The 17,971-nt window shown below is 37.3% G+C and overlaps 2 protein-coding genes across 3 annotated transcripts in view; one reads left to right on the forward strand and one right to left on the reverse strand.

Annotated features, from left to right (window-relative positions):
• Positions 1-771: 771 nt before the first annotated feature.
• On the reverse strand, positions 772-16,999 carry LOC139114165 (box C/D snoRNA protein 1-like). Its single transcript, XM_070675730.1, has 10 exons — positions 16,875-16,999; positions 12,849-12,914; positions 12,230-12,336; positions 11,294-11,379; positions 8,870-8,973; positions 7,782-7,850; positions 7,326-7,406; positions 4,173-4,253; positions 3,557-3,681; positions 772-1,452 (listed from the first exon to the last, which is right to left on the reverse strand). The coding sequence occupies exons 1-10, from the start codon at positions 16,886-16,888 to the stop codon at positions 1,121-1,123; spliced, it is 1,065 nt and encodes a 354-aa protein (XP_070531831.1). The 5' UTR covers positions 16,889-16,999; the 3' UTR covers positions 772-1,120.
• Positions 16,972-17,971, forward strand: part of LOC139114159 (gamma-aminobutyric acid type B receptor subunit 1-like) — a 220,276-nt gene continuing 219,276 nt past the window's right edge. For both annotated transcript variants that reach the window (XM_070675721.1, XM_070675722.1), the window contains exon 1: positions 16,972-17,501. In XM_070675721.1, the coding sequence (XP_070531822.1) occupies positions 17,226-17,501 (276 nt within the window). In that variant the 5' untranslated portion in view covers positions 16,972-17,225. The remainder of the gene's footprint in view (positions 17,502-17,971) is intronic.

Consider the following 17,971-nt stretch of genomic DNA (forward strand, 5'->3'; position numbering starts at 1 on the left):
TGAAAAATTGTGGGTACGACAACAAAGTCACGGATTACAAGGAATTTATGGATGAGGAAAAGGAGAGACAGTGGAACAAATTAGGCATGGTAGGAAAGTCTGAGCCAACTTTTTGGGAAAATTTTGGTACATCCGAGGATGGTGGGTCAAATTCTCCTCATGATGGTATTTTGCCTGTCTTAGGGTAGCTATGATCAATAAAGTAATAGGACCATACCCTCTAGGGCGATGTTGAAATGTAAAATGGCTCAGAACGATCCCAGAATTCTACAGTATTGTCAAAGCTTTCAAGGAGATAACCTTTGCTAGTGATGTGTTTTACCAAATTTGCCTGGTGTTCAATTTGTAACTGCAGCCAGTAAGACGATGAACAAGATTTCCACGTACTTCAGATTTTGTAGGTCAACTCCAAGTCCACAGTCTTGTTACAGCTCTGAGGGATGTAACCTTCGCTAATGATGTGTTTTCCACATGCCTGGTGTTATATTTGTAACTGCAGTCTACGTGTGCAAGTGTGTAATGTTGAATGTAAATGTTGACAACTAGATTTTACTCTGGGCTAGAATTCATTTGTCAACAATATAACTTCATGCTGTACACAAAGAATTAAACTTGCAAGGCTTATAATTAGCATTTTGGTGAATATTAGGAGAAAAGTAAGAAAATATATGTCTTATAGAACAAAAAGACATGAAAATATTATTTGAAGTCATAGCTTTTGTCCCATGAAAATCTTGGAAGAAATATCGACACCAGAGTCAGGACATCCTGTAAGTGGGATAAGGCTTGTTTTCTTTTATTTGACCTTCAACCAGAGCGGCTGAAATCCAATTACTGACACTGCCGTCAGGCAGTAAATGAAGAGCACCGAGTATGTCTCAGCTGTCCGAGGAGATCACGTCTGTAGCCTGTTTTCTCACGCTGTTGTCATGGTAACCCCCGTCAAGTAGGTTCCGCTGACACTGATGCTTGCCTCTGATGGGATTCAAAATCTTGCAAGCAGATTGTTGCTTCTTGGCAACAATTACGGTGTCTGTGTCCGTTGATCCGCCCCACCAGTCGGCCGATTTTGAAATGCCGTTGTTGTTGTCAATCCACTGTAGGCAGCTTATAGAAGTTTTCACTGGGTTACATGTTGCATGTCCGCCTTTGTTTCATTACTTTCTATCATCACAATTTCTGCGTTACTATCATCAACATTTTCCGCTCGTCCATTACTTGACTGCTCATCTGAGCCACTTCCATGGTGTTCACTTCCGTGACGTCTTTCCCCATCATCTTCACCGTTTACCGGATCGGTGTGTAGGATGCTGCACTCCTCTGGCATTTGGCTGTCTCCACTGCTGCTCTCACCCCCACTGGTGTCACCACTTTCACTGCTCTCTTCGGAACTGGAACTCGAGGAGTCTGAATCAGAGCTGGAACTGCCAGTGTTTTCTTCGTCTGTAGGAACTGAGAGAAGACAAACACAAATTCAAGACAATTTTTTTATAAGATGTACCTTGCTTGCTTCCCCTGTTCAAAGAAAATCAAAATCACTGTGTTTGCACAAACTTCAAGATATATGCATGAGCTTATCTGTGAGCCAACCATTGAACAGCGTTCACACAAATAATTTTATTGATGACATTGGCTTAGATATTGGTGACAAACAATTTATTTGACAAGCTGGACACTGGTGGTGGAGCTATTCAATTTGAGCATCATTTTTCATGGGAAAGCCAAGTTGCCTTCAGGTGACAAATATTTTCCAAGCAACCTTGCGGCCGATATAGCTCCGCTGTGTTTATGTAGAGAATAACTATTTTTGACACATGTTGATGAAGAGGGTGGAAATCTTGATAGCTCAATGCAGTGGCCAGAAAAAAGTGGCTAAATAAGCTGCAAAAATACACAATTTAATTAAAAGTCGTATTTTTTATTTATTTCTAAATTTCACCATTTTATACACACGACAATAAGTATTAAAAGTAAGTAAGTAAATAAATACACATAAAAACGAGCATAGAAAAATATCATACTTTGAATATATCACATCGAATCATCCCTAAGAACATGTCAACCAAAGCTATCCGATGAATAGTTTTTTGAGAATGAAATTTTCTGACCAAAAATGGCAACATTGCCCCAAAAAATAAAAATTGCTGATTTCATCATAATTTCAACCTGTATACCAAATTTCAAAGCTGTTAGACGAGTACTTTTTGAGAAACACATTTTTTGACCAAAAATGGGAATAATTGCCCAAAAATTCAAAATTGCAGATTTCATTATTATTTCAATACATATCATTCAGTTCATCTATAGAAACCTGTTTACCAAATTTCAAAGCTATCAGATGAGTAGTTTTGGTAAATAAACATTTTTTGACCAAAATTGACAATAATTGCCCCAAAAATACAAAATTACAGATTTCATCAGAAATTCAATATATATTACTTAGCTCATCTGTAGAAACCTGTATATCAAATTTCAAAGCTATCAGACCAGTACTTTTTGAGAAACACACTTTTTGACCAAAAATGGAAAAAATTGCCCCCAAATTACAAAATTGCAGATTTCATCATAATTTCAATAAATATCATTTAGTTCATCTGTAGGAACCTGTATACCAAATTTCAAAGCTATCAGATAAGCAGTTTTGGAAATACACATATTTGACCAAAAATGGCAAAAATTGCCCCAAAAATACAAAATTACAGATTTCATCAGAAATTCAGTACATATTACTAAGTTCATCTATAGAAACCTGAATACCAAATTTCAAAACTATCAGACCAGTACGTTTTGAAAAAAACCCATTTATTCACCAAAAATGGCAAAAATTGCCTTTAAAATGCAAATTTGCATATTTCTGTAAATTTGAAGAAATCTGAAATAGACCATCCCTAGGGACATATGTACCAAATATCAAAGCTATCTGACTGGTAGTTTTGAAGAAGAAGATTTTTAAAGATTTTTTACCAAAAATGACAAAAATTGCCTTAAAAATACAAATATGCAAATTTCACCACGATTTGAACAAATCTGACTGAAGTCACCCTAAGTAAACTGCATATCAAATTTCAAAGCAATCGGACAAGCGGTTTCAGAGAAGAAGATTTTTTTACCAAAAACACCAAAAAATGTCCCAAAAATACAATTATGCAAATTTCACCACAATTTGAACAAACTTGAGTGAGGTCACTCCTATGAACCTCCATACCAAATTTCAAAGAAATCTGACCTGCGGTTTCAGAGAAGAAGACCATTGTTGACGGACGGACGGACGGACGGACGGACGGACGGACGACGACGGACAATCAGCCTATCGGATAAGCTCCGCGTCTCTGACAGCGGAGCTAAAAATGCAAGGAAGGCCTTTACCCAGCATTAACTTTATTAGGCAGCATTTAGAAAGACGTTATTCTACCGATAAACAAAATTGTTCCGTAAAATGTTACGTCTATGCCTCCAATTTGCTGTTGATGACAATGGAGTGCAAACGGTAAATCTACGAGCATCAGACGTTCCCATGTGTAACTTTTTCAATTGTTGTGAAATCAAAAATACATACCTTCACCGATAATTGGAAAGCCTTGACAATGATCCGGCAGTACAACATGAATGGTCGGGTACTCCACTATGTATTTATTAAGCAGGTTGTCGGCTATGGTTTGGTTCATGTTTAACAAGTGATATCTGAAAAAGGCAAAGAAAGCTGACATGAAACTCACAGAGCAAATATAACTCCGGAGCAAAACCATGGTTTCATGTTTGTCTTTTCAAACAAGGTTTATTTCAAGTTATCATGACAGAGAAAACAATATATAAAAGAACTTTCAATCATGCCTATTAACAATTGTTGCTAGTTCATGTGCTTATCTTACAGATAATTTGAGCAAAAACTTTTTTGATATGAGAGAGAGAGAGCGCGAGAGAGAAAGAGACTTAAATTAAGGCCTTTCTCCAACGTTACAATTGGTGGCAGCAGTAGGATCAACTCAAGCCAAATTTTCCCCAATATCACTATTGACTGGAGAGAGAGAGAGAGAGAGAGAGAGTGAGACAGTGAGGGAGGGGGAGGAAGAAAAGAGGGGAATGAGGGGAAAAACAAAATATAAACATGCAGCTCATTAGGGAGGGATACAAAAAACAAATTCGACGAATATGAATGATAGAAATTTGCTCACCGTACAGACTGTGCACTTCTATTTTCAACTTTCATAAAAAGTGTTATATTGTCTAATCCTGCAGAAACATACTTTTTTAACCTGCAAAAGATACAGATCCACACAAGACAATTGCTTTTATATAAGTCTTATATTAATTTATCTATTTCTTAAAAACTATCTACTGTTGATTGACCAATCAGAGTGCTCAATTCAGGGTGTTTTATCTACTCGTAAAGCCTTGGTCACCAAATTCCAGAAACCAATGACAGCGCTGTAGTAAAGTACTGTCCAATCAAAAGTGAACATGTCATATTCTGTAGACATCTGGTACGTTTTAATATTCAAATTTGGTAACACAGTGGAAACCAGCTGCAACACAAAATCTACTGTGCCCTAGGGCATTATATAATGTGCCCTAGGGCATTTATAGGATGTTCCATTACATTGGAAGGCTATTTCACAAATAAAAGTTTTAATTCATATCCTAAACATGTTACATTGACAAAGGGGACGGTTGACGTAAACACATTGAAAACGAAAATATATCAGTTAGGGGTGATAGTTTTTAAGTCGGATAAAATCCTTGTACTCGGGCTCTTCTGGTATTAAAGTCCAACCCTACGATAAAATGTCTCGGCCTGCGGCCTCGACATTTTATCGTTGGGTTGGACTTTGTATAGCAGAAGAGCCCGAGTACTCGGGCTTTATCCTATACATAACACCTACATCTGCTACTGTTTGCCACGAATGACAATAGCTCATGAGTGAAGGTATTGAAAATTTTAACAAGAAAAAAGGGCTAAACATTTAATGAGTCTTCTTCATAAAATTGAATAATCCTTGCCAGTTGGCACTTTCTCTATTGTTTGGTGTTATTACAAAAATATCAAATCTTTACTTTTGAGTACACTTCTCCATGAGAGGACACAGTAAACAGAGCAGATTTATTTCCATCCATTCACCCAGTGTCCCTTTTATAGAGGTCTAGTCATACTATTAAGGTAGACCGTGCCTCGGTGACAGATATTTGGACTCAAATTTCTACAATTCGTTTCTGATCTACAATTTGTGGGGGCTCATTTTAAAGCTTTTGGCAGAAAAACAACCTTCAAAGTCATAGTTTTTCGAAAATCAGAAAATTGATTTTTCCCCATAGAGAGTTAACACAGAAATGGCAGCCATTTTGAATTTCAAATATCGCAAAATGTTGGGCAGTTTGTTTTGCTGGTTCAAAACTTTGCACGGTGACCCCAAGTTTTTATTGTTCGTTTGGTAAGGGAATGGTTGAAAGTTTTCATTTAGGAAAGTTTCAGCAAAAGTTCAAGTCTTTCACTTTCGAGGCGCAAAATACCTTAACAGTGCAGTAATAAGATTGGTTCAATGTTTGGGTATGAAGGCCTGGAAGTGGTTTGGGTAAATAAACTTTTGATATTGAAAAGGATAAAAGCGTTTTTAAGTTTCTAGTTTGGTTACATACAGTTTCTTGGTGAATGATGTCATTTTCTCATTTCTCTGCTTTTTAAAGTGTGCTTGAAAACATGGTCAGGTTATTCTCCAAACAATGATTCTAATTGATTAGTAGCTAGCCGGACTGTTTGTCAATCGTTTCCTATGACATCCAAGCTGGGAAACGCTATTGCTGAAGAACATGAACTGCCCATGTCACAGTCACTGTCACCGTAATATTTCTATTAGTGGAATATGAATATATTGATGACATCAAACCTTCTTGCTACAGCATGTGTCGAAGTTTTTCAGTGGCTCATATCTTCCCTGTTTTTCACCAAATATTACATTTCAAGTTATTCACCAAGCTTAGCATTTTTCTGCAAATGACTGCTGTCGAGAAACAGCAGTTTGTGCAATGTTTCAATGTTTCCACAAGACCATGATATCAGCCACAAAGCCGGAACCTGAATGCCGAGCAGTCTGTCACACGTACACGCATGATTTGTGCAGCTATGGTGTGAGTGATATAGATTTATGAAGTGATATCTGTGACGGTATGTCCATTGTTGGAGAGCACAAGGTACATACCCCTGAGATTAATGTTGCTACAGTCTGGTGTCTGCGTCAATAGCTACATGTAGTAGATTTAGAGACAGCTGCTTCAAGAAGATACCTGGAATGACCTTTTTTTTTCCAATTGTCATGATTGTCATCACGGATATAACATTATATCTGACGCCATTGAAATACTCAGTCTCACAATGGGAGATATCAGTTTACTTTCCATGGAGCTAGCAAGCACAACTGCAGTCATTGATATACATGGTATATCATTGCAAGATATTTTGCTCTTTCCATTTTTCCTCCACATCAGTACTGTAAACAAATGTCATTTACTTCAAGCACACAGCCCTGGTCAATGTTTCCGTTATCAAAACTTACCCGCCAAAAAATTGCCAAAACTTTGCTAAATGTAAATATAAGCTATATGTAACAGTCATTCTGCAGCCATTTGTGACATCTCAACAATAATGACTGGGTACTGCACATGTGCATAGGACTAATTGTGATGCACTTTGGAAGAAAAAAGACAGTATCCTTATTCAAATACTACTGTAAATAAAACTTTGAAAACCACTGGCAGGTTTTCAGGACAGACCTGTAATGGGGTCTAATAAGGGTCTAAAACTACACAGGGTCTTTAAAGTTAGACTGAGTCCAAACTTGACTGACAGTCCAGGGATGCATATGAAGGTATGATATTTGTCTGTTTGAAGTGCAGTGTACACTGGCATGAAACAATGGTGAATGGACATTACTGTATCAGTAAGGAGGGTCCGTAATTTAGCATGATTTTCAGAAAAATGTGCCAAATTTGATGATACATGGGCATACAGGTATAAGCGTGTGTAAAAAAATTCAAAGACCCTGTCACAGGTCTGTGATCACAGCTCTGCACGGTCCTGTAGATAGAAGTGCTGTTACATATGGAAATTCAAATTTACGGTTATTAACACCCATGTGCAAAAAGTACAGTATATTATAAAACAGCGTTCACAGAGCTGTAGTCACAGCTCTGCCACAACGATGTGCTGTCTTCACAGACACAGACTTAAACTATATAGTTGTGATAAGACTAACATGGGGCCTGAAAAAAAAGAACAAAAGTTTTTTTGCTGTGGAACAAACACGGCGAGTATGAAAACAGAGAAGCTGACTTACCTTTGTCTAATCACTGGATCTCCCTTAGAAGGATCTACATACTTTTCCAAGACATTCTTCAATAAAGTTGTCTCCGAAATTCTGCATGTTAAGCAAATAATGACAGAATTATTCAATGCCTGTAACATCTGAATTCTTGATGATGGAAATTTCTGAATGAAGCCAGACAATAAGGAAGATGTACTTTACGCTACATGGTATTAAAACATAACACAAACAAAGATTTGTTTCAGATTTTGATGAAAAATACGATTCATCATCGTGTCCTTGTACACAGGTTTAATCACAGAGTTTTGAAAACAATTGTACGAGATCATACAAAGGGCATGAAACTGTTTAGATGTGACGGTATATCTGTACAAGTACAGTGTGACGATCATTGATTTCTCAGTTGGAAACAGGCAATTCAAGCATACAGTGACAAGTGCTTGGAACTAACAAATGTAAATATCTCACCTCCTGTCACTGTATTTGACCTCACACTGGGGAAATATCCACTCTATATGCCACAGAATTTCTTGATCTCTGAAAGAGGAAATTAAGACGAGAAAATAAGTATGGGTGTTCTGCCAAACATTTACGCACAGCCCGATGATGACCATACCGGAGTTTGGATGACTTCTTCGTCTTGGGATTGTCTTACTACGGAAATTATCACAGTCTGCCATTTTAGATGGCCGGAATGTTTTCAAATTCACTTGAATTTATTGAAAATCTACATGAAATTGCAGCAATTATCTGCAATTTCCAGCTTGTATGAGACACGGCCCCCTCATACAATACACTTCCAAGCTGGCCTTACTGTATGTGCATTGTTTGTCAATTGTACACTCACACTCACAGATCAGAACAGAGGTATCAGATCGAATATACATATACACTGGCACATAAACCACAATTAATGTGTATGAGCCCTGCTGTGAAGGGCATTTCTCATGGCAACTGCTAGTCTTTTCCAAGCTGTATGTCACTAATAATTGTTGCAAGTTCACATGAACTTTAAGTAATTTCAAGCTAAAATCTTCAGGCAGAATGCGCCTTGGGGACAGATATTTGGACTCTCCAACTTTTTCAATACTTTTCTGATCTACCACCTGTGAAGGTTCATTTTGAAGCTCTTTGAGTGAGAAAGACTTTCATTGTCATAGTTTTTTGAAAATGGAAAATGTAATTTTTCCCCATAGAGTTAACACAGGTTTGGCGGCCATTTTGAATTTCAAATATCAGTAAATCTTGGGTAATTTGTTTCTCTAGTACCAAAATTTGCAAGGTGACCCCTGATTTTAGTTCTTGATTTTGAAAATGAATGGTTTAAAGATTTCTTGACAAAAATTTGAGCAAAAGTTTAAGTCTTTTACTTTGGAGGCACATACTACATTTAAATGTCCAAGCCGTATGGCAAACTGGGATGATATTTCTATTCAATGGAAACATTTTTTTTTCTGCTTTGGTTGTTGAGATTGAAGAAACACAACATGTAAACCAGACGTGAAAAAGTTATTCACATTTTGATATGATCCGACTCAAAACTCCCAGTGCCTTACCTTGTTGAAAACATTGAAGAATTGATTTTTCTCTTAGTGAAGACATACGGTAGAATCTTTACTGTGACTTTTCTCAGCCTTGCCATTCTGACTAGGTTATATAACTGTTGTGAATATAATAAGACAATATTAAGATCACATTACAATGATGCAGACTCATTTGTGCAGACATGCTATATTCTTGTTGCTAAAAATTGTATTTCATCAGAGAGTTATTTATCTATCCAGAGATTTCTGCAACTGTCCAGCAGTCTTTATCAAGGGTGTTGATCGAAAGCTCTGAATAGAGAAATGATTCTTTGGTTCAGTATTAAGTATTTAGCAACAAGAATATTATGGCCATGTATTTACTTTGTAGATATACACATTTTGATTGTCATAATTTCCTCAAAAATCATAATTTTAACACTGCCTACATTTCGCTTGGTCATTCTTTCTTCTTTATTTTGGTATCACTCTATCAAGTTGTTGTTGTCAAGAGCCGTAGTCCACCAAATGATTAAAATTCAAAGTGAAAACACCGTCTCTGTTGGTCCTGCGGATAGTGTTACATTCACATAACACAATCGTACAAAACCCCATTTTTCTTATGGTTTTCAGAATGACTTTACTTATGTTTTACAACTCCACACAGAATGGTATTGAAAACTCCCTTTCTTCAATTTGTCAGTTTAAAATTGATTCAACTTTCTGAGGACAAATTGTACTTATGCTTATGTTTCATGTATCAGGCTAGACTGAGATAACGTCTTCAGATTTGGCAATTTCCAAATATGGATCAACAAGGTGCTGAGATGTAGTTAAAGTTTATGATGTACCGACTTTATGAGACAAGACAGCTATAAGAAGAAAGCTTACGTTGTCAGTCTTCATTCTATAACTCAGGCTAAAAGCGATCCCCCTGTGAGTAGACACTGTCTTTGCTTTATATGGGAGGATCTGATGAATCATAATTTGTGGAAGTTACAATGAACTGAAGTTTTGTATATGCTGGAGTATATATTTGTGAAATAAGTGTTCAAGTTGTAATTTTTGGCTTTCAAAAATTCAAAACTGTATTTGGAAAAATACAATGGCACTACATGTGTTAGAATGTATGTCATGTGGATCATCAGAGAATCCAAAATATTGTCAATATCAAAATACAAAACTGAATACAACAGGAGTTCATTTTCTCTTTTGTTCATGAAGTGTTCATCATGAGATACAAATATTCCCTAGGTTTGAGCTTTCTCTTCAACCGTTTGAGTGCCACCGTCAATTTTTGTCACCTTCAAAAAAAAATTTGCAGAGGATTCTTGTTTCATATTTCTTCAAAAATTTTGATTGAAAATTGCAACCTTTGAAAAGTTTAGTTTGTTTGGTTAAAAACTATCAAGATAACCGCAAAGAATTCATGAAAATTTCTAAAACTGTTGCGTTAAAATTTTGGTGGGAAAAAGGGTTCGGGTGGTATGCACCTCGAAAGTGAAAGTTTTCAATTCCTGTTCTAACTTTTCTCAAGGAAACTTAAAATCTTCATCTTTCTGTAATCAACAATAACAGTCCAGGTGGGTCACTATGCAAATTTTTGAGCCTGAGAAACAAATTCCATACAATTTACAAATATTAAAATTCAAAGTGGAAGCCATCCCTGTTAACTCTGAAAAAAATATAAATTTTGATTTTCACAAAAACAAGTAGTGAAAACATCTGTTCAACAAGTTAGGGTAGGAATACGTCTTGGGGACAGATATTTGGACTCTCAAACTTTTCAAATCCTTTTCTGATCTATCACTTGTGGGGGCTCATGTTGAAGCCCTTTGAGTAAGAAAAAATTTCACTGTCTTAGTTTTTTTGAGTTTCAATTTTTTTTTTCTCCATAGACTTAACACGGATGGTAGCAATTTTGAATTTCAAATATCTGTAAATCTTGGGTGATTTGTTTCTCTGGTACCAACTTTTGCACAGTGACCCCTGATTTTTATTCTTGATTTTGAAAGTGAATGGTTTAAAGATTCCTTGAGGAAAATTTGAGCACAAGTTTAAATCTTTCTATTCGAGGTGTGTACAACCTTAACCCTTTTCCTGCTAGACAATATTTAGACTATTACTTTTCCATCAGCCGAGTCAGTAAAAAGCGGTATTGAGCCAAAACATGACGTATTTTCACCCGCTTGGCTTGGCATGTTATAGCATCATTAGTCCAAAAAATCAAGTTTACAGTATTTATGTTTTAAATTGCTTTCAAATGTACAGTATTATGTTAAAGTACACCGTATGGAATATGTTGTGTTTCATTAATTTTAACCATCTTGACCGGTGGTGAAATATGGACTTGGCAGGAAAAGGGTTAAAATGAGTTCACACAAGCAGCTGACTATCATAGTATACATTTCAGAATTCAAATATCTGTCCCCGAGGCACATTCCACCTGAGGCTCACATGTTTTGGCAGTGTTCTGTGCTTTCTCCGTTGATCCCTGGTGATGCTGTCAGCCTTACGGTCAACATCTTCAAGAAATCTGTAATCTACAGAAGAACGGTCAAATATTAAAAGAGAATGATTATGTATTCAAATCTAAAACAACCATGACACAGGTGACATAATGCCCAATGAGCAATACTGTTTCTGGCAAGTTACCCTCCAGGTCCAGACTCTGTGTAAGTGTTCACAATATGAACCGACTGTTTTTAACCCTTGAGTGTTCTAATTTTTCCCACCAAAATTTCAGCACAACATTTTACCAATTTTTATTAATTTTTCTGTAATTTTTTTGATAATTTTGGATCAAATGGACGTCACATTTCATCGGCTGCAGTTTTGCACCAAAATTTGGCAAAAATCTGAAAAAATTTGACCGGGCACATTTTATAAAGATGACAAAAATTGACTTTGGTGCTCAAAGGGTTAATTTGCTGTTATTTGCGAATGAGATCCAATCACAAAGAGTTTAGACAGAAGATTACGTTGCTCAGATGACAGCCTTGGTAACATATCTTTATGACCTTGCGATATCGATAAAACTTGTACACATATCACAGCAGCTGTTACAGTACTGTACATTCGAATCAGTTACGGGATCTCCAAACCAACTTAGCAACTGTATGCTTTCCAGCGTGTGTGCATGTGTTTGTCTCTTTGACTGTGATACCAATGAACAGTCATTGACTCTGACTGTCTGCCTTTGTATGTTGTATGTTTCTGTGTGTTTGTATGTGTCCATCATTTTGCATACATTGTCTGTCTGTCACCACGTTTATCAAAGTGTTTGTTCACCTAGTCTTACAACAATTTGGGTCAACAGAAAAAACAGTGAACTGGAGGAATAAATGACAAAATGAAACTGAAGTGTCGAGACATTTGAGTTCAATGACCTACCACTTAGCAGGCTTTGATCTGTAAATTCTTTCATGGCAACATAGGCAGTCTTATCTCGTGTTCCATCGCACTCTGTGTCCCGTTTGTGCACCTTGACACAGGATAAACTGATAGGACAGGAGAACATGTTACAATGGTGAATCAGTTGCTATGGTTTTACAAAACAACGTTTTTGAAAAAAATCAAAATGAAACTATTTGCCTGTATAGAATGCAATTTCTGATGCGACTACACATCTACATGTAGTTTGAGAGGTTCTTTGGTAGTCATTTTGGGCCATGATAGCTCTCTTTTGAAAAGTACAACTTAGACGCGAAGTTGCCTTCTACAGAGTGTTGAGCAACACTCCATATCCAGTACAAGTAAGATAACTTATTACAATTTTTCAAAGAGAGAAACCCACTTTTAGTTTTCTTATATGTAGTGTTTACATTATTTTATTTCAAAATGAAATTGTATAACACACAAATATTGGAGGATAAATTTATCATTTACATGTATAGTATTAACAAATTATAGGATTTATCACAAAGTCAGTAATTTGTCTCATCATGAGTATTTACTCTGTTTTCTTGCAACCTGGTTAGGAATTAAAAAGAAGAATTAAAACAAATCCTACCTGCATGTCTGTATGGCACACCGAGGGCAGCGATATTTAGCCCTGCCTTCCACACAAACTTCACACCTGTCAGAAAAACAAACAAAATAAATTCCACTGAATGTTCAAGGGCCAGTAGTTGGAACTTTTGATGAAGTTTTCACCTTTTTGTTTTGTATGTCAATTGCAAGCTCTTGTTCTACTCCCCGAAACCATGTTGAAATGCCTAATATTTAGCATCTCACCACGAATGTAAAATGTATTGTTATTGTGTACATTTGACTTCTGGGCTGGACCAGAATTCACTTGTCAACAATAACAATGCAGTCAACACATGTACAGGCTGAGTTGATGAGCTAATCACTGTGTATCTCAACATTTTTTTGAGGGAAGGGGTTAGAATAAGGACCTGTAGTTGACAGTAAAACCAAAAATAGTGAAATTATCACCAAAAATAGTGTCTCACCATGGTACAGAAGAAAGCTTACCACTTCTACAGTAACACTCTTGAAATCTTACATGACAAAGTTTTTAATTAGTGAAGATTACTTCTGCCGTAAAGGTGAACTTGAAGTTACCTTCACCTTTACAGGTTTTGTCTAAAATAATAACAGCCATTCATACCCGTGTGATTATATTTGAAATTGAGTAATACAGATATTGACATGAATTGTATTTCTCCGTTTATTAAGACTCTGCTGTAAATGTGTTTTTTTTATGCAGCTAATCTGAGCTGAGATGCCAGAAAAGGCGAGGTATAGAAAATTACAGGGACTCAGGTGGCGGCGGTCTTAAAATGTGGAATTTTAAAATACCGGTAATCTGCTTTGCGTTACTTTATCTCTTTTCAGAAACCTTGCTGGTTTATGAATATGACGACTTGTAAATGTCCCTTTTTGAAATGTGGGCAATAAAAAACAACTGATGCACAACCAAGGCATGATATGTGTGACATTGTAGGGAGGGGGGATGGGAGGTGAGTGTCAATGACCAGAACCGCATTTGTTTTCATCTGATACCTTCATGGGAGTCGCCTCTGGGAAAAAAAAACTTTCTGTGTCGTCTTTTAGGTCAAATGAGAAAATGTTGCCAAGTTTTTCAGTCTGGGTATAGTCCTAGAAAATCATGTTTCACAACAGAAGGCCTGCAACACTGAATAACTTTTACATGTCCAAGTATATCATCATCCGGGGATGTTATATAATTTAACCAACAGTATTACTGTAATTTTTCTGATGTTAGAAAACATCAAATCGACAACATGACTGCCGAATGTTTACCAGGCGTTGTCTTCTGCAACTTCTTGTTCTCACAAATAGACCAGAACTGGATGAAATCTATTACTGAAATGTGTCACAGTACGCATAGAAACTGTTTCACGGAGGCAAAATAAAAAGTTTTTACTCTCATCACATCAAAGACTGACAACGTTATCATCGGTGCATAGTAATCATAAAGGGAAACTCTCACATCCATTTTGTATCGGGCAGCTCCCTGGAGTAGAGTCAAGGCAGGAATAATGATCCGGTACTATACTTTTATAATCCTGCACAATAAAATTTCATTCGTGTTCACTGGTCAACATGCCCGCTGAATGGCAAATTTGCTGCCAAGGGATTTGTTCATGCTTGAAGTATATTTCACACAGAGGTCACCTTAAGGTCATGATGATGTTCAAAGTTCAGGTTCTATGCCTTCATGAGAAGGATATTTCTAGTGCAGAGAAAAGTGAAAAAAAATTGACACATACACATACACATACACACACACACACACACACATATATATTTTATTATAATACGAGTATGTACTTGGAGCCTGCATAAAAATAATGGGTTGTACCTTCAAATCAGGAAAGTGATATATATATATATATATATATATATATATATATATATATATATATATATATATATATATATATATATATATATATATATATATATATATATATATATATATATATATATATATACACACAAAATGTATGCAATGTGCCCTCCCGGTCATCGCCATAATGGCTTTATGGCAACATCTGAACTTGGGCACAGAGAGTACGTGTATATATATATACATATATATACATATATATATATATATATATATATATATATATATATATATATATATATATATATATATATATGTATGTATGTATATATATAAATACACACACACACACACACACACACAAATATGTATATATGTATATGTAAATATGTATATATATATACACACACAAACACACACACACACACACACACACACACACGTGGTATGTACTTGGAGCTTGCATAAAAATGATTGTTTGTACTTTCAAATCAGAAAAGAGCTTTCTATTCCAAGTGCAAATCTAAAGACACAAAGGTCTATTCATCATCCAGACAACTGCTAAATAGAAACAAAGTAATTCTCCCAATGCTCACATGCTACAATGCTCACATGTATTTCTACATCAATACCATGGTTTATGTTCGAGGGAAAACAGTTGCCACCAAGTAGGATAATTTACAAGCTGCTCTGTCTTTCTCCTGTTGTAATCTGGTAATACACCCTATGCACAGTTGACATGTTTAGAAATTCACTCGCAAATGAAGCCTGATGGAAGACGTGCTATGATAATGTTACATTGACCTGTTCATGTAAGTTTGACTGCAGCTATTCAATGAGCAGTTTACGGTCCTACTAATTACTGCCCGTGACTGGCCGTAGCTACCCGAGGACTGCCCTAGTAAAAAGTAGGCCAAATTTCGCCAATTTAAACACTAAGCCAATAGGTTTAACTTATATAATGCCCGGCTGATAAAAAATATCATTGATTTGGTGTTCACCTGATGTTTTCTCTAGCGGTTTTGGAACCTGGAAGACGCTGGATTATTGACTAGAAAGACGTCCCAAAGCTTGATTTTGAGATCATACCATTCACTGAAAGGGGTGTTAGGCTGTCAAGCTGCACTCGCGCGGCTCTGATATCGTACCACCTCTTGCACTGAATGGTATGATCTCACTATCGAGCTTTGGGACGTCCTTCAAGTCCGGCGTCTTCTGAGTACCAAAACAGCTGGAAAAAACATCAGGTTAACGCCAAATCAACGATATTTTTTATTAGCCGGGCATCATATAAGTTGAACCTATTGGCTTAGTGTTAAATTGGCGAAATTTGGCCCACTTTTTACTTGAGCAGTCCTAAGGGCAGCTACGGGCAGTAACTAGTAGGACCCGCAGTTTAATCATAGACTCTGGAGTGAGAGGGGCTGATACCTCCTGGTCCATTCTTAAGTATACTGACCACTATAATCATGGACAGTAGAAGTGAGGTGCTGTAATATCACATATTGTGAGAATCTTAAGGTTCTGGTTAAATGTATTGCTATGAATCCTGCCACTGAGCACTGAAATTGTTATAGTTCGAGGAAGGCCACCCTCTGAAATACGTATAGAGAGGGCAATTAACAATGTTGCTACATGTTTGTCAACATGTGATTAAATTGCTTATGAGTCCATGGATGGTAGGCTCCAAATAATTCCACAAATCTAGATGTTTTTGTCTTGTGAGAACGTGCCTGCTTCTTCTTCGGAATCTGATCAACCTGCCTTCATGGTGTTGAGTGAGATAGAGGGCGCTGAAACAAGTTCGAAATTTGCTAGAACATAGAGTTGCCCATAGCAAAGCATAGGAGGAGATCACGAGGAGATTAAGCAATTTCGCGGATCCTGACACTGCTGCACTGCAACAGGGCCCTACCGCAATCGAATGGGACACGGCCCCGTGTTGTCCATGGAAACTACGATCAAGGTAGCGTCAAGCTTTCACTAGAATCCTTTAAATGACAAAACGCTGGCGCTGAGTCAGTCTCGCCGATTACTAGCGACGTTTGTAGTGACAATGGCTTACAGACATCAGTACCTGAGTACCTGGCTGTATCCAGTAATGGCTGTACAGTACATGTACAGCTATGTTCCACAGATTTGTCGCAACGCGCACCCACTTTTTTAAACCGAAATGTTCGGTACGGGACAATGTGTTACTGACAAATCCTTACTTACAGACGATCTTGCATGGTGTTTCGCCCTCGATCGACGGTCGGCAGCGAACGCTAGCTCTTCTCCACACGTTGATTCGCGAACCGCGTGTTGTCGAGAAATGATAACTTCCGGTCGAAAGGTCATGCTCCGCATTTTATGACGTCATAATTTTTTACTATATTGATGACGAGCTACGCAAGTCGGCAAACTCCCGTGAAATTCGACTATGAATGGAAGAGAAGTCAGATTACCTCGCTATCATACGAAGTATTCTAGCGGAAAATGTGGTCGTAGTTTCAGGGAGTGACAGCGGACAGAGACCAGCCTTGAGTCCACCAGCTTCAGTACATTTAAGGACGCAATTTTTTTCTGATGTCCTCTCTCGATCGGAGTAAGTTTTTTTGGGCGCTGATGTGGATAGCATCTTCGGCGCTCGCTCAGTCCGGTGATGGAGCAGCGAACCCCAGCGACGACGACGGGCCCGAGCGGCATATACCGCTCCACATCGGGGGTATATTCCCGATGGAGGGAGCTTGGGCCGGCGGACAGGGTTGCTTACCAGCCGTGGAGATGGCGTTTGAGGATGTTAACGAGCGGCGGGATCTTCTGCCCGGGTATAATTTGACGTTGGATATGAGAGACAGTGAGGTAAGTTTCATTCCAATGTTACGTTCCGTCACTGCATTCACTGCAGCAGACCAGACGTGTCGGCTGCTATACCGCGCGTCAATGAATAAAGCTTTGATGGATGACCAATATGCATTATCGCGCTGTACTTCGCTTCCAAAGCTCGCGAAAACCGTACGGTACAGAAGATCAAAATATACATGAATCAAACGTCTCCACGTTTTACGTATTTTGTCGCTGCATTTATTTTTGAAGGGAAAGAATTACAGGAAGCATCCCGCTGCAACAGAATTTTAAGAGAACATTTAATCCCAGAAGCTCTAAAATAGTTAAATGAATAACCGAAATACAATAAAACTGAATAAAAGTCACTAAACTGGGTTTAGTGAATTACATCAAATTGAACGGGCAGGGTAATATTTTCTTGTCAAAACTTGTGACAGTGAAACAATATTTGATTTTAAAGTTTTTTATATTATTAAGAGCGAAAG

The sequence above is a fragment of the Ptychodera flava genome, chromosome 16 (assembly GCF_041260155.1).
Source record: "Ptychodera flava strain L36383 chromosome 16, AS_Pfla_20210202, whole genome shotgun sequence".
In the NCBI taxonomy this organism is placed as follows: domain Eukaryota; kingdom Metazoa; phylum Hemichordata; class Enteropneusta; family Ptychoderidae; genus Ptychodera; species Ptychodera flava.

Excerpts from the sequence above, each read along its gene's own strand:
- LOC139114165 (XM_070675730.1), bottom strand. Across the intron at positions 12,337-12,848 it reads TGTGCCATACAGACATGCAG|TTTATCCTGTGTCAAGGTGC; the intron begins GTAGGATTTGTT and ends CTGTCCTATCAG. Across the intron at positions 1,453-3,556 it reads CTTTCCAATTATCGGTGAAG|TTCCTACAGACGAAGAAAAC; the intron begins GTATGTATTTTT and ends GTCTTCTCTCAG.